This window comes from Gorilla gorilla, chromosome 19 (assembly GCF_029281585.2).
Source record: "Gorilla gorilla gorilla isolate KB3781 chromosome 19, NHGRI_mGorGor1-v2.1_pri, whole genome shotgun sequence".
In the NCBI taxonomy this organism is placed as follows: Eukaryota; Metazoa; Chordata; class Mammalia; order Primates; family Hominidae; genus Gorilla; species Gorilla gorilla.
In genome coordinates, this window is record NC_073243.2 from 24,933,255 (window position 1) to 24,959,936 (window position 26,682).

At 43.7% G+C, this 26,682-nt stretch overlaps 1 protein-coding gene across 7 annotated transcripts in view; it reads left to right on the forward strand.

Annotated features, from left to right (window-relative positions):
• Nucleotides 1-26,682, forward strand: part of USP43 (ubiquitin specific peptidase 43) — an 85,197-nt gene that overhangs the window by 11,146 nt on the left and 47,369 nt on the right. For 3 of the 7 annotated variants that reach the window (XM_055367483.2, XM_055367482.2, XM_063700622.1), the window contains exons 2-6: nucleotides 493-624; nucleotides 10,861-10,964; nucleotides 19,156-19,248; nucleotides 21,015-21,150; nucleotides 24,501-24,645. In XM_055367483.2, the coding sequence (XP_055223458.1) occupies nucleotides 493-624; nucleotides 10,861-10,964; nucleotides 19,156-19,248; nucleotides 21,015-21,150; nucleotides 24,501-24,645 (610 nt within the window). The remainder of the gene's footprint in view (nucleotides 1-492; nucleotides 625-10,860; nucleotides 10,965-19,155; nucleotides 19,249-21,014; nucleotides 21,151-24,500; nucleotides 24,646-26,682) is intronic. The other 4 variants (XM_019013671.4, XM_031003530.3, XM_063700623.1 and 1 more) reach the window with 2 other exon arrangements.

The following is a 26,682-nucleotide window of genomic DNA, read 5'->3' on the forward strand; positions in this document are numbered from 1 at the left end:
CTGAAAGAAGAAAGAGTTGAAGCTATGAGAATGAATGAAATCAGCGAGGGAGAGCAAGTAGGGCTAGAAGGCTGTTCACCGTCTAGGTGAACAGAGAGAGACGGCATGAGAATAGACCAATGGAGGGAAGATTAGTGGAGCATCATACCCCAGCAGTCACAGGAAGAGAGCTTCGGTGGGTCAGATGGTCAGCAGTATCAAAATATTCAACAGAGACCACTCTGTGGGTTTTCAAATGATAGGATACACATCAGCAGTCCTCTGGGAAGAAAATGTCTTCTCCCATATACAGAGACCCTCATACCATTTGGGGACATTGCCCCAAAAGGACGGGCTTTGGCGTGAAAGAACATTTCTACCCCGGCTGTTTGTGTGCTGTCATCCCAGGTCAGGGCTGAATAATGACCACTTGGTAGACCTGGTGCTCATAGAGCCTTCATTTGGTTGTATAAGGGGCCAAATTCACCTCTGGATTTCCTTTTTTCCTTTCAGAATGCAGTTTCCAAGTACGGCTCTCAGTTCCAAGGCAATTCCCAGCACGACGCCCTGGAATTCCTGCTCTGGTTGCTGGATCGTGTACATGAGGACCTGGAGGGTTCATCCCGAGGGCCGGTGTCGGAGAAGGTCGGTCACTCTCAAAACAACACAATGTACTGGGTTTTCTTTTTTTCTTTTAAATATTGACTCAGCTCCTCAAAACTGAATCTTGAAATTGAGATTCTTAGATTCCTATGTAGTCTGGCTACTATATCCACAGTCTGTTCCCTGCTTCCTTCTCTTAGCTGTGTTTGTTTTACACAAGGCGTTTCCTTCCATTCCAGTATTTCTCATTCTCTTTGTCCCAGTGATATAATGAATAGAGTTTCATTTTGGCTCAAAATAAGAAAAGTCTTTTCTTTGGTTTGTATTCCGTACATTAGTGTGGTCATCCAAGGCCATGAGTACCGTTCGTTATTATTTGCAGATGGTACCATTTGAACTCTACCATTGCTTTCTCAGTTATGTATTCTACAGAGTACCAACTGTTAAACTTTTCCTCTCACGACACAGGATGGATGATTTTTACACATGTGCATTTAGCATCCCCAGGTTTTGATGGAACCCCAAACCTTTCAGAGGAGGAAAGCACTACAATCATTTGTCATAAGCACAGCTAATTGATACATCAGGTGCAGTCTTTATGGACTTTGCTCAATGATGGCTTATGCTCTAATGCTAGTCCTTTATCTTGTACTTAAGAAAGTGAAAGTGAATGAAGTTACTATATTATGAAAGTATTCATCCATTCTCACACTGCTATAAAGAAATACCTGAGGCCGGGTGCGGTGACTCACGCCTGTAATCCCAGCACTTTGGGAGGCTGAGGCAGGTAGATCACTTGAGGTCAGGAGTTCAAGACCAGCCTGGCAAAGATGGCGAAACCCCATCTCTATTAATAATATAAAAATGAGCCAGGTGTGGTGGCATGCTCCTGTAATCTCAGCTACTCGGGAGGCTGAGGCAGGAGAATCCTTTGAATGTGGGAGGTGGAGTGAGCTGAGAACGCACCGTTGCACTCCAGCCTGGGTGACATAGTGAAACTCTGTCTCAAAAAAAAAAGAAAAGCAAAAAAAAGGAGACATACCTGAGACTGGGTAATTTATAAAGGAAAGAGATTTAATTGACTTACAGTTCCACATGGCTGGGGAGGCCTCAGGAAACTTACAATCATGGTGGAAGGAGAAGTACGTACCTCCTTCACAAGGTGGCAGGAAAGAGAGAGAGTGAGGGGGAACAGCCCTTATAAAACCATCAGATCTCAGGAGAACTCACTCACAATCATAAGAACAGCATGGGGAAAACTGCCTCCATGATCCTATCACCTCCCACCAGGCCCTCCCTCCACATGTGGGGATTATGGGGATTATAATTTGAGATGAGATTTGGGTGGGGACACAGAGCCAAACCATGTCAATGAGTGAGCAAAGTTATTTTAATAACATCTGTGAATAATCTGCTGTAATAGAAGAGAAGTTTCATGAGCTTTGATAATTCCATATCAATGAGTGAGCAAAGTTATTTTAACAACATCCACAAATAATCTGCTGTAATAGAAGAAAAGTTTCATGACCTTTGATAATTCCATATCGATGAGTAAGCAAAGTTATTTTAACAACATCCACGAATAATCTGCTGTAATAGAAATAAAGTTTCATGAGCTTTGATAATTAATCAATAACACATACCTTTTGATGTATCACATGGCTGATCCAGTTGCAGCCGTGAGAACTGTTATACCAGTTTTTTGGTTTTGTTTTAAATCTGGAAACATTATTCTCATCCTTTTCATTAATCAAATAAAAAAACCCTTGGAAAGTGCTTAGATCTTTCAACCATCACCTTCCCATCCCTTCAAGTGTTTGCTTGGAGCCCGTCATTCTAGCGTAATAAAGAATGAACGGTGCAGGAAGCTTAGTCTTTTTTTTCCTTAAATTTGTCTGTTTCCTTTATGTTTTCCAACTGTTACCTTTCTATTTTTTTCTCACTTAAAATGTCAACTTACAACTTTAAGAAAAGGAGAACATAACTATATATGTTCCATGTATCAGAGAGATTGGGTAACCTTCTAAAGCCGCACAGCTAAGTAAAGGACAGACTCAGGATTCAAGCCCAGGGGGGTCTGGTTTGAAAACCTATTTTCATATTTTAAAAATAATCACCCCAGTCATTCCCAAAACATACAAATGAAATGAAGCAAACAATCACCACAGTAAAACCTGGGAGGACCACACATTCAAAAGTCATGGTGGTTTCTCTGGGTTTTGAGATTAGGGGTGATTTCTTTTACTTACCATGATTTCCTGTTTATCTTATTCTGACCCCTTTTCGTTGTGACAGAAATTTAACTTAGTCTCCCTTAAGGAAAGGGCATTTATTGACTTTTATAACTTGTGAGTCCAAGGGTCAAACCAGCTTCAGGTAGGGCTGGATCCAGGGACTCAGATCACGTCAACAGGTCTTTGACTATGTCTCTATCCCTTGTCTCTGGCTCCATTTTCAGACTGTCTCTGCCCAGATGGTAACAAGATGGCCTTCTGCAATGCTCATGTAGTCTTTAGAGCTTGGGATTCCAGAAAAAGCCCAGGGAAGAGTCCGATTGTCTCAGCTTGGTTCACATGTCCATTCCTGGGCATGTGGCCAGAAGAATGGAATATTCTAATTGGGTGCAGCTGGGTTGCATGCCTGTGGGGGTGAACGTGGGCCAAGGAGAGCTTTTATAGAAATGGAACAGTTTGCTTCCCCAAAGAAAGGAATGCTGAGCAGATAAACATATGTCTACTATACTGTGTATTCCACAAGTTTATAGTGAACACATTTTGAAATCAGAAGGATATATTTTTTAAAAAGATACTGTTTGTCGAATGTTTGTTATGTGCCAGGGGTGTAACTTGATGCTTTGCACAATTTATTTCTCTACCTGACACAGAGTAGACAATAAACTCTTGAAGTGATTGACTAAATTAGTTATCATGCTTTACTATTATAAGGATAACTCCTATTTTACAGTTAATGGAAATTTAGGTTAAGTTGCTCAAGGTCACTCAACTTCTACTTGGTGGAGATAGAATTGAACCTGGCTCTGTCTATTTCAAAGCCAGGGTGCTGGATTCCTTTTCCTAAAGCTTTCCTCATGCTTTCTCAATTTCCCATGGCGGGAGAGAGGAGACTTAGAAATAGGTGGTGCCTCTTTCTGCTGGCTGCATAGGAAAAGCCCTCTTATCCTGTTTTTTTACCCTCTCCTCTCCGTGGCTGTACCAGGCAGGTCTTCCTACTTGTAAGGTAGGTGGGATAGATAGCCTTTCAATTTTCCTTTTCTATCTCTTGGTAGCAGGAAAAGGCATTGATTGGGCTTAAGGGTGGAGAAGATCCCAGAGAAGTTAAGTAACTTGCCCCAAGTCACACAGTTATTAAGTGAGAGAACTAGGACCCAAATCCAGCAAACTCAACTCTGTAACAGGGTTCCTTAACTTCAACACTGTTGGATGTTTGTGGCCTTTTGATTCTTTTCTGAGAACGGCTGTCCTGTTCATGGTAGCATTAGTAGATGCCAGTCTAGATGCCAGTCTAGTAGGCATCTAGACTAGGCATTTGACTATTTGTGATAGCCAAAAATGTCTTCAGAGATTACCAAATGTCCCCTGGGATGGGAATGGGGATGGTGACAAAATCACCATTCCCCTAACCCAGTTGAGAGCTACTGTTCTAGAACCTTTGTTTCTAGCTGTGGTGCACCACCCCCAGACCTTTCTTTAAGATAATATTGTGTTTATTTAAGCCAAGAAGGCCTGGCAATAATTCTTTTTTTTTGAGATGGAGTCTTGCTCTGTTGCCCAGGTTGGAGTGCAGTGGCGTGATCTTGGCTCACCACAGCTTCCACCTCCCGAGTTCAAGAGATTCTCCTGCCTCAGCCTCCTGAGTAGCTGGAACTACAGGCGTGTGCCACCATGCCTGGCTAATTTTTGTATTTTTAGTAGAGACAGGGTTTTGCTATGTTGGCCAGGCTGGCCTCGAACTCCTGACCTTGTGATCCGCCTGCCTTGGCCTCCCAAAGTGCTGAGATTACAAGCGTAGCCACCATGCCCGACCAATAATTCTTTTTAACAACTTCAAGACACAAGTAAGAGCAGCCATAATTGGTTTTCCAATTTTGAATATGTCCCATTGCAATATACTCCACACCACCACTAGATAGAAAGGAAATAAGAGCTTGTCCCTCTTCTGTTTAAATTCCCCCACTGGATTCCAATAGCACGTAGAACAAAATTCAGACTCCTGTGTGACTGACAGGGCCCAGCCTGATTCCAGACCCCTCCGCCCCTCGCTCCCTGGCCTTGATCTCTCTAGCTGCTTCCTGTTCCTTAAGGGGCCAGGCATGTTAGGAGTAGACCAGCCAGGCAAGACCAGGGGGTGGCTATTGGCTAGAGAGAGAAGCTTACCCCGCCCTTGGTTTGACCTGATTGAAACCAGAAAAGATATCTTTCTCTGTCTGGGGTCAAAGCCTCTCCTCAAATTTGCTCTCAGAAAATTGGGCTGCCTGCAGAGGCCCGGCTGTGTACGCTTGAAGGTAGAGAACAGAGCTGTTGGGATTATCCGGCGTGAAACTTCATTTTCCCTTTCCTAGAAGGAAAGCCACTGTCCTCTGTGAAACTCTGATTTTTTTTCTCTTTGAGGTTATTTCTGTTTTTAAGACATAGGAAAGCTATGTAGCTAGATTTATTTGAAACTGGAATAAAAACCATAAGGGCCGCTTTCTTTTCTGTTAATTTACTGATCCTCAAATGTTTTCATCCTGCAAAGAGGGCACATTTTTATTACCCTGTTAGAAACCCTAACACAATCTTTTTGTCAGTTGGCTTTCCAGAAAATGCCGCTTTTGCAGAATTAAGTAGGGGATGAGGCTGGGGAGAAGATAAGGAAGTTGACATATATTAAACACTGACTATGTGCAGGGAAGATACACAATACATGTCATCTCTTGGGATTTTGTTTATTTTTATTTATTTATTTTTTTGAGACAGGGCCTCACTCTGTTGCCCAGGCTGGAGTGCAGTGGAGTGATCATAGCTCACTGCAGTCTTGACCTCCTGGGCTCCAGCAATCCTCCTGCCTCAGCCCCCAACTAAGTAGCTGTAACTACAGGATTGCACCACCACACCTGGTTAATTTTTTAGTTTTGTGGAGACAAGGTCTCACTATGTTGTCCAGGCTGGTTTCAAACTCCTGGATTCAAGCAATCCTCCCACCTTGGCCTCCCAAAGTGCTGGGATTACAGGTGTGAGCCACCGTGCAGGTCATCCTTTGTGATTTTAATGGTAGTTCCATGAAATTGATGTGTTAGATGTAGAGTGAGACTCAGAGAGAGAGGCTGTCATTCAGCTAACAGAGCAGAGCCAGCGTGTTTGACCTCGTTGTCCATGCTTTGTGAATGACCCCCTGCTGCCCCTCACTCCAGCCTCTTTCAGGATTTTCTTTCTCCATGCCCTTCCCTGGGTGATCCTGTCCATAGCCTCTCCCAGAGCTGTTCAGTGTCATTGAACCCATTGAATTCTTGGGTTGCAAGCAACAGCAACCGACCTGAGCTGACTCAAACAAGAAGGGAACTTAGGAGAAGGCCAAGGAGCCCCACGCTCAATGACAGGGAAAGCTGAAGGACCAGCTTGGAACTGTCAAGAATCAGGCAGCTGTGAGGGTATCTCAGCAGCAGGAACTGCTCCATTCTCTTCCCTGGACAGCACAGCCCACAAAAATGTTTTCAGCCTTTGGCCACTCTGTTCATGATTCACGTTCAGAGTAGGAACATCTCAGTGTGGCTTGCTTGGGTCATGGGCCTATCCCTTGGTAGGTGAGGGCAGGACCCCTGATTAAAGAGCCCTCCCCATGCATGGACTGGATTCAGGGTTCCAAAACAGGGGTTGCTACTACCAAAGGAGGAGTAGTAGATACGGGGCAGTCAAAATATGCTAGGGTCCGCTATGCATCCAAGTTACCTCCTCCAAGTGCCCTTCCCCTATTTGTCATGAATGTCTCTGCCTGGATATTGAGTCACCTCAAACCCAGCATGCCCATCCCAAACCCACGTCTCCTTTTGACTTTACCTCTCTGTGAATGGAACAGGGGTTCTCCAGGCACCAGACTGGATCCTTGGAGTTGATCATGTTCCTCCACTCCCACAGTCAGGGGCTGAGTGGTGAGCTACGTCCACAGGTGTCCTGAATCCATCCCTGCTTTTCATCTTCATGTCTCCTGTTCTACCTTATCCTGTTGTTTCCTGAACCCTTGAGCCTCCTAATCTGTGTCCTAACCTCCAAACTTATGCTTCCTCATCTGGGAGTCAGTAGCTGCCAAGTTAAAGCATCTCTCCGAGCATGTTGCTACCATCTGAGTTCAAAACTCATCAGGTACTCCTCCTTGTGTAATAACAACTGCCACCTACACTGTGCTTTGTACCAGACATGGTTCTAAGTGTTTTGTATATATGATCTCTTTTTTTTTGTTTTGAGGCAGAATCTTGATCTGTTGCCCAGGCTGGAGTGCAGTGGTGCGATCTCAGCTCACTGCAACCTCCGCCTCCTGGGCTCAAGCAATTCTCCTGCCTCAGCTTCCTGAGTAGCTGGGATTACAGGTGTGCACCACCACACCCGGCTAATTTTTGTATTTTTAGTAGAGATGGGATTTTGCCATGTTGGCCAGGCTGGTCTTGAACTCCTGACCTCAAGTAATCCACTCACCTTGGCCTCCCAAAGTGCTGAGATTACAGGCGTGAGCCACCGTATCCAGCCTTGTGTTTTATATATATAAACTCTTTAAATACTCAGAGCATCCCTATAAGACAGGTACTGTCATTATCCCTTTATTATAGTTGAGAAATCATGGAGCAAAGAGATTAAGTACCTTTTTTTAGCTGGATCAGAGCAGTCGAGTAACTTGTAGTCAAGTACCGGTGTGGGGATTTGGATGTTCTTTTTTTTTTTTTTTTTTTTTTTTTTTTGAGATGGAGTCTTGCTCTGTCACCCAGGCTGGAATGCAGTGGTGTGATCTCAGCTCACTGAAAACTCTGCCTCCCAGGTTAAAGCGATTCTCCTGTCTCAGCCTCCCAAGTAGCTGGGATTACAGATATGCGCCACCATGCCTGGCTAATTTATGTATTTTTGGTAGAGACAGGGTTTCACCATGTTGGCCGGGCTGGTCTTGAACTCCTGACCTCAGGTGATCCACCCGCCTCAGCCTCCTGAAGTGCTGGAATTACAGGCGTGAGCCACTGCGCCCGCCCAGACATTCTTTTTGTTTGTTTGTTTTTGTTTGTTTGTATTTTTGAGATGGAGTTTTGCTCTTGTTGCCCAGGCTGGAGTATAGTGTCGCAATCTCGGCTCACTGCAACTTCTGCCTCCAGGGTTCAAGTGATTCTCCTGCCTCAGCCTCCTGAGTATGTGGGATTACAGGTGCCTGCCATCACGCTTGGCTAATTTTTTGTATTTTTGGTAGAGACGCGGTTTCGCCATGTTGGCCAGGTTGGTCTTGAACTTCTGACCTCAGGTGATCCACCCACCTCGGCCTCCAAAAGTGCTGGGATTAGAGGTGTCAGCCACTGTGCCCAGCCTGATTTGGACATTCTTGATCCAGGTACCATGCTGTTCACTGAGCCAGGTAGTCTCTCTTAGGACATAGAAGCCCCCACGCACTGTGGCACCAGACTCACTTTCCAGCCCTGTTTTCTACTTCCCTTTGCACTTCCTGTATTCTAGGGAAACTGGGTGTCATAAAATATTAGGACATATAAGAATGACCATTTTGAGCACTCATAACTTGTCTCAATATTTTATTATGAAAAATTTCAAACATATGGAAAAGTTGAATTAATTATGCAGTAAACACTCCTCCCCATCACCTAGATTCTACAACTTACGTTGTACTAAATTTGCTTTATCACACATTTACCCATCTGTCTCTCTATCCACTCATTACTCATATCTTTTTTTCCCCTCATCTTATTTTTTTGGATGTACTTTGAAGTAAATTGCACACCTTACCCCAGACGCTTCACATATGTTCCTTTTGCCTGGTTCTGTCGTCTGCTTTCTAAAATCCTTCAACATTTACCTCTAATGTCACCCAGGTCTTTACGTACACCTCACTGCCTGCCTGTTCTTCTAAAGGTATATATAGACACATGCACGATGTATCTATGGTATTCAAGTTTCATGGTGGAAATGTCAGGAAAAATTGTCTAAAAAGACTCCATGGGGGGAGTGATGATGAAAAAGTTGAGAGGTGCTGCTCTAGGGCATATTTTATGTGGGGCCTTGCATAGATTTTTTTTTTTTTTTGAGACGGAGTCTCACTCTGTCACCCAGGCTGGAGTGCAGTGGCGCGATCTCGGCTCACTGCAAGCTCCGCCTCCCAGGGTCACGTCATTCTCCTGCCTCAGCCTCCCGAGTAGCTGGGACTACAGGTGCCCGCCACCACACCCAGCTGATTTTTTATATTTTTAGTAGAGGTGGGGTTTCACTGTGTTAGCCAGGATGGTCTTGATCTCCTGACCTCGTGATCCGCCCGCCTCGGCCTCCCAAAGTGCTGGGATTACAGGCGTGAGCCACCGCACCCGCCCAGTCAATATTTATATAGGTACGTTTATATTTTACTAAATAGCGTTATATTATGAGTGGCTTTGATTCTGGTATTGCCCTTAGGGACAGACCTCTTCCAGGGCAGAAATTTTGGCATAACAGGGCCTTAATCAAAATATTGTGTCCCATGTGTGGTAGGGAATGGGCAGAGGGTGAAGAATAAATTTAGGGAAACTAGAAAGGTCATATAACTCATTTTGGAAGGGGTAGGGGTCCAGAGGAGGTTGGTGGCATCAGGGCACAGAGAAGCCCTGAGGTGAGATAGGCTAAAAAATGACCCCCAAAGATATGAGGTCCTAATTGCTGCATCTTGTAGATGTTGTCTCTATTAGTCTGTTTTCACACTGCTATAAAGGAATACCTGAGACTGGGTAACTTACAAAAGAAAGAGGTTTAATTGACTCACAGTTCCACATGACTGGGGAGGCCTCAGGAAACTTACAGTCATGGTGGAAGGGGAAGCAGGCACCATCTTCACAAGGTGTCAGGAGAGAGAGGAGTGAGCAGCAAAGGGGGAAGCACCCCTTATAAAACCATCAGATCTCATGAGAACTCACTCACTAACACGAGAACAGCATGGGGGAACCGCCCCCATGATCCAATCACCTCCCACCAGGTCTCTCTCTAGACATGTGGGGATTGTGGGGATTACAATTGAAGATGAGATTTGGGTAGGGACACAGCCAAATTATATCATTACCTTCTATGGTAAAGACTTTGGAGATGTGATTAAGAATCTTGAGATGGGGTCATTAACCTGGATTATCCCAGTGGGCCCTAAATGCACTACCAGTGTTCTTGTGAAAGAGAAGCTGGGGGAGATTTGAGACACACACAGGAGAAAGCTATGTGAAGACAGAGCAGAGAGAGAGTTAAAGATGCTAGGCTTGAAAACTGGAGTGATGTGGTCACAAGTCAAGGAATGCCGGCAGCCACCAGAGTTGAAAGAGTCAAGGAACAGACTCTCATCTAGAGCCTCCGGAGGGAGTGCGGCCCTGCCAACACCTTGATTTCAGTGCAGTGATGCTGATTTTGGATGTCTGCTCGTGAGAACTGTGAGAGAGTAAGCTATTGTTTACAGCCCCCAGTTTGTGATAATTTGCTGTCACAGCCACAGGAAAAGAGGAAATGCAAGGGGAATGCAAAGGACAGCAGGACTGATGGACGGAGTGAAGGAAGCTTGTGTACCAAATTGAAAAATGAAAAGCCTCATTTGCCTGCAAAAGAGAATACTCATGTGAAACTGACTCCTGAGAAAATGTGGACAGGAGTGATTTAGCAGGCAGGTGGAAGGTGGAGAGATTTGGTGTGGATGCGTTTGAGGTGATGGCAAGCCCACCCAATAAATATACAAGAGGCATCTAGACATTGAAGCCGAGTGGGACAGAAATAACGCACTGGGCCGTCCATCCAGGGGGAACGGGTGAGGCTGGTGAGAATGAGCGAGCATCCGCCAAGGTTCAGGCTCAGGTTTGCTCTTTTAATGCACACACACTTCTTGTCGCAGAGAATTTGGGAGGTCAGGGGATTGAAAGAGCCTTGAGTTATGGTAAAGGCAGCACTGAAGGTTGAGACTCTACAGAGGCCCAGAAAGGGATGATGCGGGCCCAGGAGGAAGCATGGGCTCGGTGGTCTGGAAGCAGTTGAGTGATGAGAGGTGTATCTAATCTGGCTTCCTTTCCTCATTTCTTTGCAGCTTCCGCCTGAAGCCACTAAAACCTCTGAGAACTGCCTGTCACCATCAGCTCAGCTTCCTCTAGGTCAAAGCTTTGTGCAAAGCCACTTTCAAGCACAATATAGGTAAGATGGGGATGTGTTGAGAATGTATCACCCGAGGGCTCCACAGACTCAATTCCTGGTAACCAGTCTCCCATTGCCAGATTTACCCTGAGATTTCAAAACAACAAAACCACAAACACCCTTCTCTCTCCCATTATAAATCCTGATTAAGCACACACTCCTGTTGTCTCTGACCTTTAGTATTCCTTCTTTTCCTTCTTCTTGGCTTCTGAGCTCTCCACCTTACTTGAAGGAGGGGTGATAAGACGTTGATTCCACAGAAGGTAAATGTGAGGTGGGATCTCACTAGCAAGCAGTCACTCTGAAGTTGGAGAGACCCTTCCTGTTTGTTCTCTCTCCAGAGAGCCCAACTTAACAAGTCATTCTGAGCTCAAGAGTTCCAAGCATTATGGAGGATATAAAAATGTATGTACAGCCTGGGCAACATAGGGAGACCCCTTCTGTACCAAAAAAAAACAAAACAAAACAAAACCTAGCCGGGTGTGGCACGTGCCTGTGGTCCCAGCTACTCGGGAGGCTGAGATAGGAGGATTGCTTGGGCCCAGGAGGTCAAGGCTGTGATCGAGGCTGGCATACAGTGAGCCGTGATCGCACCACTGTACTCCAGCCTGGGCAACAGAGTGAAACCCTATCTCAAAAAAGAAGTAAATAAATAAATAAACAAACACTAAAAAAAGTTATACAGCCTTTGACTTCAGAAAGTATGTGTTCTCTTTGAGCTTTTATATGTGAAAGTGCAGAGATTCATACAAGGCAGAATTGTTTCAATATTATAATGTTCAGTGAAAGCACTGACAGCAGTGAAAGGTCAGAGAGGGGAGAAAACCCCATGGGCTTCTCAGAGGAAGTGTGCCTTTTGTTGGCCTCTGCAGGATGAATAGAAGTACGAATGGGTAGGAAGATAGTCAACAAGAACAAATGCAAGCTTAAAGGTGGGAATGAGCACAGTGGTCAGGATTTAGATGAGGAAGCCATTGGTTACAGAGAGCCTCCTCTAAGATGCTTGCCTGTGTGTGTATATGTGTGTGTGCATGTGTGCGTGCACGTGTGCGCGTGTGTCTGTGTGTTGCCAATATATATATTCATGCGTTTATATGTGTGCGTGTGTCTATATATATTTTAAGCCTTACAAAAGTCTCAGGGGATGAGTATTAAAATTTGGGAAGTTGGGCTTTTTCTACGGACACATGATAAGTGGCAGAACCAGGATTTGTCCCCTGAAATATGTCTAAAGCACAAGTCCTGCCTTTTTGCTTTCTTTGCAATTTTTCTGTTGTTTTTCCAGCTAACCTTGTTCATTCATTGTGATTCTCTGCTGCTCCTTCAATTTCACAGAAACTCTGTTCTCTATTATGGATACCAAAACAAGTTTTTTGTATTTTTCTTCTGGATGTTGCACTAAATCATTTCAAAGCCATGCTTTTCTCCGAGTCGTCTGGATAATATTTCCTTTGCATTTCTCTGCAGTGGTTTTTTGGAGGTCTCCAGGTGGTTTTCTTCTCTTATTGACTTCTCTTCAAACAAGGAAATAATTATTCAGTCTTCTAGAATTTCCTTGCTTATAGCCATTTACTTCCATACTTTTTGGGGATTTGTATTCTTTGTGTTTGCACAGCAAGAGGTCACTTAAAACTGCCCGGAAACTATCCTGATTTAGGATTCGTGTTATATTCAATAACCACTGAAAAGATAAATAGGATATAATTACTGTCTTTAGAGGCTGATTGTTTATTTAGGAAGACCAAATAGTCTTTGAAACTAAGCTGCTTTCCACTGGTGAAGAAAAATCTACAGCACTTGACAAGTTCTCTCACGCTCTGCCTCACCAGGGACAGGGACCCTGAAGAAACAGCCGGGATGACTGTGGGCTCTTCATTCCTGCTTGCTTGAGGTTGTTTAGTATACAGGGTGAAGAGGATCTCACCTCTATGAGCTCAGATTTCTCTGTCATGCCTGAAGAAAGCCTTGCTCGTTTCCTGAGGGATGTGGTAACTCTCCAGGAGGTATGCAGAGAGGAAACCTAGATTTTGTGGTCACCAGCCTTGAAAGCTACTGGCCATGAAAGCCGCTTGTAGGGCATCTGTCTTATTTATTTATTTATTTATTTATTGAGACAGAGTCTCCCTCTGTTGCCCAGGCTAGAGTGCAATGGCACGATCTTGGTTCACTGCAACCTCCACTTCCCGGGTTCAAGTGATTTTCCTGCCTCAGCCTCCTAAGTAGCTGGGATTACAGGTGCGTGCCACCATGCCTGGCTAATTTTTTTTTTTTTTTTTTTTAATTTTTAGTAGAGACGGGGTTTTGCCATGTTGGTCAGGCTGGTCTCGAACTCCTGGATCACAAGATCCAGGTGGATCTTGTGATCCACCTGCCTCGGCCTCCCAAAGTGTTGGGATTACAGACCTGAGCCACCACACCCGGCCGGGCATCTGTCTCCTCTTCAGGTGCCCAACGCAGAGGGTGCTAGAACCAAAAATAAGGAGACAGAGGAAAAGCATAGAGAAAGAGAAAGAAGAACATTTAGAACAAGGGAAAGGGGAGTACAAGGTGAAGGCATGTTAGAGAGAGGGGAGAAATCACTGATCATCGCCAGCAGGTCGAATTCATCTGTGTCCTTGTACAATTAATTCACCTATTTCTCTATTCATTTCCCCTCTCGTCCACATACTCTTCTTCCTTCTTTCAAATATTCAAGTGCCTGCTAATGTGCTTGGTCCAATAGTTACCATGAGGAGTAGAACTCCTGGCTGAATCCTTGTTGATTCTTTAGATATTTCATTCATGCCCTACTGCGTGCTGGGTTGTCTTGTAGGTGCTGTGAACAAGACTCAGCCCCTGTTCTCAGGGAGCTCACATTCTACCTGGGGGAATGCTAGATAATGTACAAGTAAACAACAACCTGTGATAGCCATCAGCAGAAAGATAAGGAAGCACTTGGGAGGCGGGGAAGTGGCCCACATTCCATAAGGCGGGCAGGGACTAGGCTTCTTTTCGGAGCTGAAAACAGAGTGACAAGGAGTCTGCCATTTTAATAACTGGGCACAGAGTATTCCAGGCAGAGGACACAGCACAGGCAAAGGGCCAGAAGTGGGAATAATCCTGGCAGGTTCAAGGAATGGAAAGCCCAAGGTAGCTGCCAAGGAGTGAGTAGAGCAGCTGGGATTACAGGCATGCGCTGGAGATGGCTGGAGAGGTGGGTGGGGACCTGGTAGGGCAGGTTTTCAGTCCAAGTGTGCGGGTTTTAGTCTCAAGGGCACAGGAAGACACTGCAGAGTTAAAGGAGGGAGTGATCTAGTTCATTAGTTTCAGAGGTGACTGCTTTTTTTTTTTTTTTTTTTTTTTTGAGACGGAGTCTCATGCTATCACCCAGGCTGGAGTGCAGTGGTGCGATCTCGGCTCACTGCAACCTCTGCTTCCCAGGTTCAAGCCATTCTCCTGCCTTGGCCTCCCAAGTAGCTGGGACTACAGGCGTGCGCCACCATGCCCAGCAAATTTTTGTATTTTTAGTAGAGATGGGGTTTCATCATGCTGGCCAGGCTGGTCTTGAACTCCTGACCTCTAGTGATCCACCTGCCTCGGCCTCCCAAAGTGTTGGGATTACAGGCGTGAGCCACTGCACCCGGCCCAGAGGCAACTGCTTTTTATGAGCAATGCAGGGAGGCGAGAGGAGGCAGGAGCAACAGTTGGTGCCACTGTGGTCCCACTGGGAGAGCAATGGTGGTTGGAACTGCAGACGTGGCAGTAGAGATGGAGGGAAGTGGAGGGGTTTGGAGTATGTTTTTGGATGGAGAGTCAGCATCTTTCCATTAGTCCTTCCACCCCACAACCCTCACCCCAGTCTTGCTAACAGGGTGAGGGGTAGAGGAACTAAGGGAGAGGTGAGACTCTAGGGTGACTCTTGGGTTTTTCTATGATTATAACTGGTGAGTGCTTTGGAGGAAAAATCGAGGGTGCTCTGAAGTACATGCCTGACTTGGCGTGGGATGAATCGGGGGTGGGGAGGACTTCCGAGGAAGTGACATTTGAGCTGATTGGATATTAAGGACCATCAATGCCCTTTGGGTATTTTTTCCTATAGCATGATGAGTAAGAGGTGAGGCGTTCACGCTAAGGATGAACTGGCAATGGCTAAAAATGCCAGCTTTGTGCCTGCTGATAAAGACAAGGTGTCGTCAGGGATGCCTTGAGGTCTGAGGGGTGGTTTTCTGCAGTGGTCAGTGGGGGAAGTGCCCGGCTGGCATCTCCTGCTGTCCCTGACTCTCTCCTGGCTTCCTCTCCCTGGGGAGGGCTTGCCTGGGATGGCATCAGCCTTCTTGATGTAATTGAGAGATGGATGTTATTATGGATTAATTCAGAGGCATCTTCCCTTAAACCCCTTTTAAGGGGCTGAGTTTTTGACTTTGGCTGGGGGAGAGAAAAGGAACCTCCAGTACTAGAGTACCGAAGATCCTGGACTATAGCAAAGATATTTAGTTATTCTATGTGATTATCATCACAGTCTAAAAATGTCTGCAAGTCTAACGACCAACGATTGTGGCTATGTTGGAGTTTTGGCTGGAGGAGGGAGTGTGTGTGTGTGTGTGTGTGTGTGTGTGTGTGCGCACACAAATTCTTCATTTCCTTCATAGCCTTTATCCACAGAAAGTCTAAGGATGTTTTTGAAGGCTTCCTCAGAACAGATCTTGGAAAGGTGAGATCTTGCTTACGTATTGGCATAATTACTGTTGTTTGCATAGACGTCAGATCCACTGTTCAGTGAGCAGGTAAAGTGGACTGGATTTGAGGTGAAAGCTGTGTGTGTATTTGGCAGCAGTTAAAGGGCAGAGTGACAAGAAATTCAGGGGCAAAGCCTGGGGCTCTTTGGTGGGCGTTTGTAGCAGGTGGAAAAGCAAACCGCAGCCCTGAGTTTTAATAGCACTGACGGGATTAGCTTTGTTAACAGAAGCAATTTGACAAGGAGAATGAATACCTTAGGGAAATGGGCCTGTGAACATTGAAAGGCAGTGGGGTGATTTTCTGTTCCTTTTCCCCTTGAGTGCACTTGTGAGACAACAGGGCAGGACTGTGAATGTCCTGGAGGGAATGGGGAGAATGGAGGCATCCATCAGGCCACATAGGGGTATTGCTCTAGCCTGGTAACATGGCCAGAACTTTTTGTAAAAGTGAAGCTGCCTCTCCATCTTCTTCAGATCTGTTTGTCACATCAGTCTGTCCTGATTTCTGAACCTTTGACACATGGATGTATTTGACATTTTTCCTATAGTTTATTATGAAAACATTATACTTTTTCATTCTTTAATTTATTTTTATTTTTTTGAGATGGAGTTTTGCTCGTCACCCATGCTGGAGTGCAATGGCGCGATCTCAGCTCACTGCAACCTCCGCCTCCCGGGTGCAAGCGATTCTTCTGCCTCAGCTTCCCAAGTAGCTGGGATTACAGGCACCTGCCACCACGCCCGGCTAATTTTTGTATTTTTAGTAGAGATGGGGTTTCACCATGTTGACCAGGTTGGTCTCGAACTTCTGACCTCAGGTGATTGCCCACCTCGGCCTCCCGAAATGCTGGAATTACAGGCGTGAACCACTGCGCCTGGCCTTCATTTTCATTCTTTCAATATAAAATTTGCCCATTCTATTTTTTTTCTACAAACCATTCATCGCTTGCTAGCTGATAGGAGTTGGTGGCTCAATGTAAAAGTCATATTCCTGAACCAGTTTAATATGTTGCAATGCTTCAAGAAAAATGCAACCCAGCATAGTTTTGGTAGGCTGAAAAGCATGAAGACGTCAATGAAAAACATTCTCTCTCATTGGTTTATATACTTGTGAAATGGGAATTTGGGAATTTCCCAATGACCCAAGTATATCCTTCAGGCCAATTTTTTGCCTAGGTACGTGGTGGACAGAGGTGGAGAAGGATTGGAGGAGAGACGCAGTGGCAGAGGAGACCCCAGAAATGTTGGATTTCTGGCTGGCTGGTGCTCACTGTCTGATACAATGCTTTCAACAGAAACACTACCATGGGTCTCCCAACGGGAAATGACCTGAGGCAGCAGGAGTGATGGAATGTCCAGTACTGGGGCCTGTTTCCTATAATCAGGTTGATGGTCTGATAAGTTGTATCCAAGATAACTGACTTAAATGGGCAGATCACCCAGGACTGCCTCGGGCGACACTCTCCTGTTTATGTTCCTGTTTGTCCCTGAATTTTCCTATTTGTCTGCTCAGTGGAAAACCAATCAAACGAGACGGGCACTTTCCACAAGGACTCAGGAAACCTGTTCTGATACCAGCTTTGGCTTACTTGCTGACTTATCCCGGTAATGTCATACAGTGCTAAGAGTATGGACTTCAGAGTCAGACTGCCTGGGCGGTCTTGTTCTGTGTCCTCAGCGAAGTTAATGTAGATTTTAGGATTAGTAACATAGCATGCAGAAATCCCTTGTGTCTTGGAAGAATATGGTGCATTATATGATAAGAGAAAGAAAATTGGTATGTACATGTGGAATATAAAAGTTGCATTTCAGCCGGGCGCAGTGACTCACGCCTGTAATCCCAACACTTTGGGAGGCCGAAGTGGGTGGATCACAAGGTCAGGAGTTCGAGACCAGCCTGGCCAACATAGTGAATCGCCCGTCTCTACTGAAAAAAATACAAAAATTAGCCGGGCGTGGTGGCAGGCACCTGTAATTCCAGCTACTCAGGAGGCTGAGGCAGGAGAATCGCTTGAATCTGGGAGGCAGAGGTTGCAGTGAGTCGAGATCGCGCCATTGCACTCTAGTCCGGGTGACAGTGCGAGACTCCGTCTCCAAAAACAAAAAAAAAAAGTTGCATTTCACTTTCAGAGATCCATTCTAAAGTAAAGGAGTATTAAGTTTAAAAGAGTTGAAAGAATATAAATGAACATTATATATATCTACTCTGAACCAATTGACACCTCACCGACTTCTACTAAAGAACGCAGGAATGATATGAGCACGGAGTCTGGAAACTGAGCCTAGCTTTCTTACTTAAGAGCTGTGTGTTCTTCAGCAAATTGCTTAACCTCTGTGTGCTTCAGATGTCTCTTCCGTAAAATGTGTATAATATCAGTTGCTATGGGTGGTAAATGGGTTCATCTATGCTAAGTGCTCAGAATGATGCTTGGTTCTTAGTACGTGCTATTTCCATGTTAGTTATTACTTTAAGGAGCTATTTCTTATTGTTTCTTCTTCTGTACAATAAGAAGGGTGGGCAGTGTCAGTAATTCTCTACTATGGGTGAACACTAGGGTCATCTGGGGAGCTTAAAAGCTCAGGATTTTAGAAAGATTTTGATGTCTGTACCCCTCTCTACCCATCTTGAAACAGAATCTCTGGGAGTGGGGCCTGGACATTGGAATTTGTAAAAAAGCCTTCCTGTGGTTCTGGGGCACAGTGAGGCTGAGAAGCAGGGGAAGAGATGGTCCTGAGATCCCTTCAGCTTGGAAGTTGGCATGCTGGGTTTGTATGGCAGGGGCGGGTTATAGCTTCCCTTCTCATACTCAGTGCATTTATATGTGTCACTAAACATTCTTTTCCCTTTTAAAAAAACGGAGGTGAAAGTCCTGTAACATAAAGTTAAGCATTCTAAAGCATACAATTCAGTGACATGTACACTCACAGTGTTGTGCAGCTACCACCTCCTAGTTCCTAAACATTTCATCACCCCAAAATAAAACCTGGTACCCAGTAAGCAGTCAGCCTCATCCTCCCTTCCCTCAGCTCCTGGCAACCACCAATTTGCTTTCTGTGTCTCTGGCATTACCTGTTCTGGATACTTCATATAAACAGGATCCTACAATATGTGGGCTTTCATGTCTGGCTTCTTTCACTTAGCGTGCTGTTTTCAAGGTTCATCCATGTTGTAGTATGGACCAGGGGTTCATTCCTTTCTATGGCTGAGTTGTACTCTACTATGTGGATGTATCATATTCTGTTTACCCATTTGTCTGTTGATGGACGGTTGGGTTGTTCCCACCTTAACTATTGTGAATAGAGCAGCTATGAACACTTGTGTACAAGTATTTGAACACCTGTTTTCAATTCTTCTGGGTATGTACCTATGAGTGGAATCACAGGGAGTGGAAATGCAAGGATAATTCTGTATTGAATTTTACCACCAAATTGTTTATGTGTGATTAAACGTTCACCTCTGTTCTTCACCCTCACAGATCTTCCTTGACTTGTCCCCACTGCCTGAAACAGAGCAACACCTTTGATCCTTTCCTGTGTGTGTCCCTACCTATCCCCTTGCGCCAGACGAGGTACGTGAGTGTCGTGGCTTGCCCGGTGAACTTGACTTCCATCCTTACTCATTACGGGGAACCTTCTGGCCTCACACCTGCCATTTTCTCTCCTTTGCTTCTCAGCCAGCATTTCTCTGGAAACCAGCCTTATAGCTGGATGACATTCAACTATTGAAATTGACAGAGTGAAAGGTTACTGTGTTCCTTCTCAAGCTGAGGAAGGAATTATGAATGTTTGGCACAATTGCCAGACTTAGATCTGTGGCCCATTCAGAAGCTGGCATGGACCCATTGGTCTCACTTAGTGAGACAGGGGCAAACTAGAGAAAATCCGTGGCCACCTGCTTTTTTTTCCCCAGCTTTATTTCAATTTCAAAAATCTATTTTCTTCTTTGAGAAGGTGCAGGAAAAAGATTTCTTTAAGGAGCAAAGAAAGAGGAAAAGGGTTGTTTGGGGAAGATGAGAAAAAAAAAGAAAAGTGGAGGTAGGGCTGGGTAACAGGCACCATGGTCCGAGTTCTATAAAAATGAGCCCAAATCTTAGCAGTGACCAGGAAGGCAAATGGCCAATGTCAGTGTCCTGGTATGTGGGTGAGCTCCTATGTGGGGTGTCTTCTCTGGCATTGGAAGAGAGGTATTTCCTCTTTATGTTCCCCACCTCCTTAAGTGCCATTTCTCTTACCCTCTTCCTATTGACATCCCCTGCCTTTAGGATGCAGCTGAAGACATAACATCTTCAGAAGGCCTTGCTTGGCAACTCAATCTCCCTTTCTGCTCTAAAATTGTGTGCTGCTGATCTTCTGCACTACAAATATAACTACTGGCTTATGCTATAACATGGCTTATGCTGTCTATCATCAGTGACACCATCAGATAATGTCAGCTTATAGATGTGATGATCTAAGACTCCCAGCCTGACACAGCACAGCACAGTGGTCAAGACCACTGACTCTGGAGCCAGACGGCCCAGGTTCGAATCCCAGCTCTATTAATTAATTATCTGTGTGACTTGGGCAGTTGTTGGAGTACAGATCAAGAGAAACAGTAGCTGCAAGAGTAGGCCTTCATATGCTGGTGGGAAGGGGAAGCAGAGATTTCCAAAGGAGACTCTCATTAAGGAGAATGTCATCAGTAATGTTGATTTGTACTGAAAAAAACACCTTGACTGCTGTAATTTTCAAACTTTGGAGTTTGTTTTTGTTTAAGCTTATCTATTTAACAACTACAGCCTTGAGATCGGACATCTCTATGGTGATTCTTAATCAAATACTTTTCCCCCCAATTCTCTGGAAAAGTAATTTAGAAGATTTGGCTCTACCCTGCCACCTGGTGACAATGTACCAAGTATAGGGACACAACCAGGAAGCGGAGATTAACTATGTGCTGAACTTGATCCATTATCTTTCTTTCTTTCTTTCTTTTTGAGATGGAGTCTCCCTGTGTCACCCAGGCTGGAGTGCAGTGGTGCCATCTCTGCTCACTGCAAGCTCCGCCTCTCAGGTTCAAGCAATTCTCCTGCCTCAGCCTCCCAAGTAGCTGGGATTACAGGCATCCGCCACCACACTCAGCTAATTTTTTTGTACTTTTAGTAGAGATGGGGTTTCACCATGCTGGCCAGGCTAGTCTCGAACTCTTGACTGCAGGTGATCCACCTCCTTCGGCCTCTCAAAATGCTAGGATTACAGGTGTGAGCCACTGCGCCTGGCCTTGATCCATTATCAACAATGTCATTCATTCACAGTTCATGTCAGTCCTTTAAGGGTGTTGCCCCTTCCTATTTTCCAGGTTCTTGAGTGTCACCTTGGTCTTCCCCTCTAAGAGCCAGCGGTTCCTGCGGGTTGGCCTGGCCGTGCCGATCCTCAGCACAGTGGCAGCCCTGAGGAAGATGGTTGCAGAGGAAGGAGGCGTCCCTGCAGATGAGGTGTGATAGAATTGCACTGGGGCCTGGTCATTGGATGACAGAATGCTAACTGAGCCAGCTGTCTAGGCTGTTTAGGCCAATTTGTGGTTCCCAGGTGACTCCAGCATGACTCATGGGTTTCTGGTTGATTACTAGTGCCTGCTGTCTGGGATGACTGGGCCTTGACTTTTCCCTGCATTGACACAGAATGACGAGAAAAGAACACCTTTGCCTTCCAAGAAGGCAATGACAATTATGATCATAATAATTCCAGCAATAGCTACCCCTAGGTAGTGCTTACTAAGTGTGAGGCACTATTCTGTGAACTTTCTATTCATGCCTGATTTAATCACAGGTGTCCTGTGAAGTAGACATTACAATTATCCTCATCTTACTAATGGGGAATAAAGAAGCCCTGAGAGGTTAAGTGACTTGCCCAACGTCACTAGCTAGTAAGTGGCTGAGCCAGGATTTGGATTTCGATGGTTTGACTTCATAGCCCAAGTCACCATTGTATATTTTCAGTCTTGGCAATATAAACCAGGACAGTAAAGGAAGAGTAAATGAAGCAGGAGGACCTGCTGAGAGAACTGAGGTTGTATAACATGAGAGAGAACATCTGGGGGAAACTGGGATGGCTGTGTTCTACCTGTTTTCTTTTCAAACGAGTCTTGGTAAAGCGATTGGATTCACAGTGCCTGGAGGGGCCCTCATGAGGAATAGGGAGGAGGCCGTGGTGGCGCCAAGCCACATGGCAGGATGGGAGCGGCCCTCAGGGTGATTCAGTAGCTCCCTAGGTTTCTGACCCTGGACACAGTATGTGATTGGCTCTGTGTCCTTAACTGTGACATGGAAATTGACATTTCCCTGACTATCTCATGGGATTTTTTCAAATCAAAAAATATTTTTAGCCTTGTTGGAAAGGCATGCCACACATACAATAACGTCTACCTATCTGAAGATTGTGGTTTGCTGGCTTTCTCTACGTTCATAGCTACAGTCCTATAACCTCCACGCTTCCAGAGCCTCCCCACCACCCCAGTGGGCTCCTTTCTGCCCCTGCCCAATCAATCCCTCTGACCTCTATCGCTACCTCATAGAATATTTATGACTCTCTCAAATAGCAGGGGAAATGTGTGTATCTTGCTTTGTAAACTCTAAAGTGCACTATGGGGAGTTACTGAAAGAGATGGAGAGAGAGGGGGACAGTGGGTGAGAGTCCTGGGGAGAAAGTGACAGTAAGAAAAGATCAAAAGGGAGAAGTCTATGAGAGGGAGCGTTTGAATAATTAAGAGTGTGAAAAATCTGGCAGGAATTTGAGAGGTGTGATGTGTTGGTTCAGGGAGATGGGAGTCAGTTGGGGATGCCAGTGTGGGACCGGCATTTCCACTGAAACTGAAAGTCATCTATTTTGATGCTTTGTTTTCTTTAACTGGCAAGTGTATTATATTTATATTATCTAAAATCATAGATATATGTACTTGGATTTATTTTTCTATTTTATTTATTTATTTTTTGACAGAGTCTCCCTCTGTCGCCAGGCTGGAGTGCAGTGGCATGATCTCGGCTCACTGCAACCTCCGCCTCCCAGGTTCAAGCGATTCTCCTGCCTCATCCTCCTGAGTATGCATCACCACACCCAGCTAATTTTTTGTATTTTTAGTAGAGACGGGGTTTCACCATGTTGGCCAGGATGATCTCGATCTCTTGACCTTGTGATCTGCCCGCCTCAACTTCCCAAAGGGTTGGGATTACAGGCGTGAGCCACCGCACCTGGCCTGTATTTGGATTTATTTATGTCATCTTATTTATTTATGTCATCTTATGCTATTTACCCTGTTTTCCTATTTTGTACCGCCCCTCCCCCCCCCAATTTTTAGATTGAACAGTCTTTTTCTTTTAGAAGATGATTCTTTTAGATTGAGCAATTTTTCTTTATTTCATCTTTTCTGGGATGAAGTACATCCAGAAGATGTACTTCATGTACATGTCAATATGTATATGTAAATATAATATATACATTATATTTCCATTCTTTCAGTGGTTACTAAAATGTCAACTTGCATAATTACGAGTCTAAAGCCAATCTTCCCATGTAACACAAGGATCTTGGTATGCATTAAATCCCCTTATACCTTTTTGATTTAGATATTATTGTCCAGTATTTTAATCCCTTCTCCACCTCCAACTGTAATAGTAATAATAGTTATTATTTTAGCTTTATATAGTCGATAATATTTACCTTTGCCAATGTTTACCATTTTCTTTGGTTCATCATTTCTTCCTACAACTCAAGTTTTCTCTTTGATTCAGGTTTTTAAATCCTGAAATCTATGTATTTATGAATGAATGAATGAATGAATGACAGGGTTTTCCTCTGTTGCCCAGGCTGGAGTGCAGGGGTGTGATCATAGCTTACTGCAGCCTTGAACTCCTGGGCTCAAGGGATCCTCCCACCTCAGCCTCCTGAGTAGCTGGGACTACAGGCTCATGCCACCATGCCTGGCTAATTTTTAAAAAAAATTGTGTAGAGATGTGGTCTTGCTGTATTGTTCGGGCTGGTCTTGAACTCCTGGGCTCAAGTGACCCTCCCTCCTCAGCCTCCCAAAGTGTTGGGATTATAGGCATGAGCCACGGTGCCCAGCCCTGAAATGCATCTTTTTTTTTTTTTTTTTTTTTTTATGACGGAGTCTCGCTCTGTCGCCCAGGCTGGAGTGCAGTGGCATGATCTCAGCTCACTGCAAGCTCCGCCTCCCAGGTTCACACCATTCTCCTGCCTCAGCCTCCGTAGTAGCTGGGACTACAGGCACCCGAAATGCATCTTTTTAACGAGAACTTCCCAGGCAGTGTACCTTGAATAGGTTATGTGTGCTGAGATATTGATTTCTTCAGCATCAGGGTAACAGAGTTGGGTCTAGGGCAGTCAGGGCCCCCACACTAGTCACCCCTCTACTCTGCTACAAAACCATCTCCTATTTACTTCAATGTTTGGTAAAAATTTTTTTAATGTATGCAATCACGTGAAAAAGGTTAGTAAACCTATTCAGAAATTCTTTCACTCTGTAGTAAACACTCACTTTTTGTTCACATGAAGAGGGCTTTATTTTGTTGTCATTTTTCTATGCTTGTTTAGCTGGGTATAAAACTTAGATTTTTTTTTTTTTTTCAATTTCTTTTTTTGTTGCACTTGAGATGTCTGAGGACAATCTAATTCTTATATCTACTATGCTGCCTTATTACTAAAAATAAGTAGCCAATTAGAAGGAAGGAAAGGGTGAAAAATGGGTGTTGACTATCAGTCACTTTTAGATTTCTTATCTGTTGATTTCTCTTTCAGAAATCAAGAGGGGAAATGATCTTTCTCATTTCAGGTGATCTTGGTTGAACTGTATCCCAGTGGATTCCAGCGGTCTTTCTTTGATGAAGAGGACCTGAATACTATCGCAGAGGGAGATAATGTGTATGCCTTTCAAGTTCCTCCCTCACCCAGCCAGGGGACTCTCTCAGGTATAACAGGTGCTTTGCACAATTTTATTTGGCTATGATGAGTTACAGGTTTCAGAGGATACTCCTTGGGTGCAAAGGCATAAAACATCCAGTTTTAGCACTTGGAACAGTCAGACTTATTATCCCTGGCATTCGTTGTGTGCAGATGGTTGATATTAAAAATTATTCACCTAATACAGGTATTCTCAAAACTAAGCTTAGTGAATATTAGAATCACCTGGAGGGCATGTGAAAGCAGATTTCTGGACCCTACCCACAGAGTTTATGATTTGGGTGGCCTGGGGTGGGGCCTAAGAGTTTGCACATCTAACCAAGTTCCCAGGTGATGCCGATGCTGCTGGTCCAGGAACCACACTTTGAGAACCACTATTTGGTATAGATGCTGGAGTCATCTTTGCCATCAGGATTCCTATGGGTCAAGATTTGTGTGTGAAGTAAAATGTCTACAAATTTGAGCAGTACATGGTTAAAGGTTTATTAAATGACTTTTTAACAAAATAGTTCCACTTCTTAATGCTTGCTTTTCCTATTCCATAGACTGGCTAACATGGTCAATTTCTAACAGTCCTTTTTATTTGTAGGTCAGGATACATTTTGGCCAAGTTAGTGAAGAAGACCCATATATATATTATATATTATATATTATATGTAATATATAAAATATATGTTATCTATTACATATAATATATAATATATAAAAATGTATATTATATGTCATATATAATATATACTATATGACATATACTATATATTATATATAATATATACTATATAATATATATTATATAATATATATTTAATATGTATTATTTAATATATTTAATATATATTTAATATGTATTATTTAATATATTTAATATATATTTAATAATTATATAATATAATATATTATATATTATATAGATAAATATATAATATATTATATAGATAAATATATATAATATATTATATATAATATATATAATATATTATATATAATATATATAATATATTATATATAGATAAATATATATAATATATTATATATAGATAAATATATAATATATAGATACTATCTATATAATATGTTATATAGATATTTATCTATATAATATATTATATAGATAGTATCTATATAATATATTATATAGATAAATATCTATATAATATATTATATACATAATATATTATATATAGATAAATGTATATATAATAAATATATATAGATAAATATATATAATAAATATATATAGATAAATATATATAATATATTATATATATATATATATATTTGAGATGGTTTCTCGCTCTGTCACCCAGGCTGGAGTGCAGTGGCGCGATCTTGGCTCACTGCAACCTCCGCCTCCTGGGTTCAAGTGATTCTCCTGCCTCAGCCTCCCAAGTAGCTGGGACTACAGGTGTCTGCCACCACACTTGGCTAGTTTTTGTATTTTTAGTAGAGATGGGGCTTCACCATGTTGGCCAGGCTGGTCTCGAACTCCTAACCTCAGGTGATCCACCTGCCTCAGCCTCCGAAAGTCCTGGGATTACAGGTGTGAGCCGCCACACCCGGCCAGAAGGCTCATATTTAAAGGACCCTGTGCCAGTGTTACTTTATACCACAGATGATTCCTATGCCCTGGCCCCACATTTTGGCCAGCCTAGGTAGCAGGCTATGGGAACTGGATGTTTGCAGTTCTCTGAGTTGACAGGGAGATGCTGGGCATTGGAATCTAGAACAAGACATTAACTGACACTGACTATATTACAACCCAGTGAAACAAGTTCTCCTTTCAAATTCAATCATGGTGGACACATCTTTTCCTTGAAAGTCAACATTTCAGAACTGATTGCAAATGGAGGCTAGTCCAATTCCTCTACTTCCTCACTGGTAAAGATTCTCACCCATCTCTGTATACTTCTTATGTTGGCTTTCTAAGAGAGTAGATAAACTGGGGACTCTGTAATGAAGTCATAAAAGCAACCAAAATTATTTTGGAGTATTTTTCAGGTGACTTGAAATATATTAGTTAAATTCTTGTTCCTGTTTTAAAACTATAGGGTGAT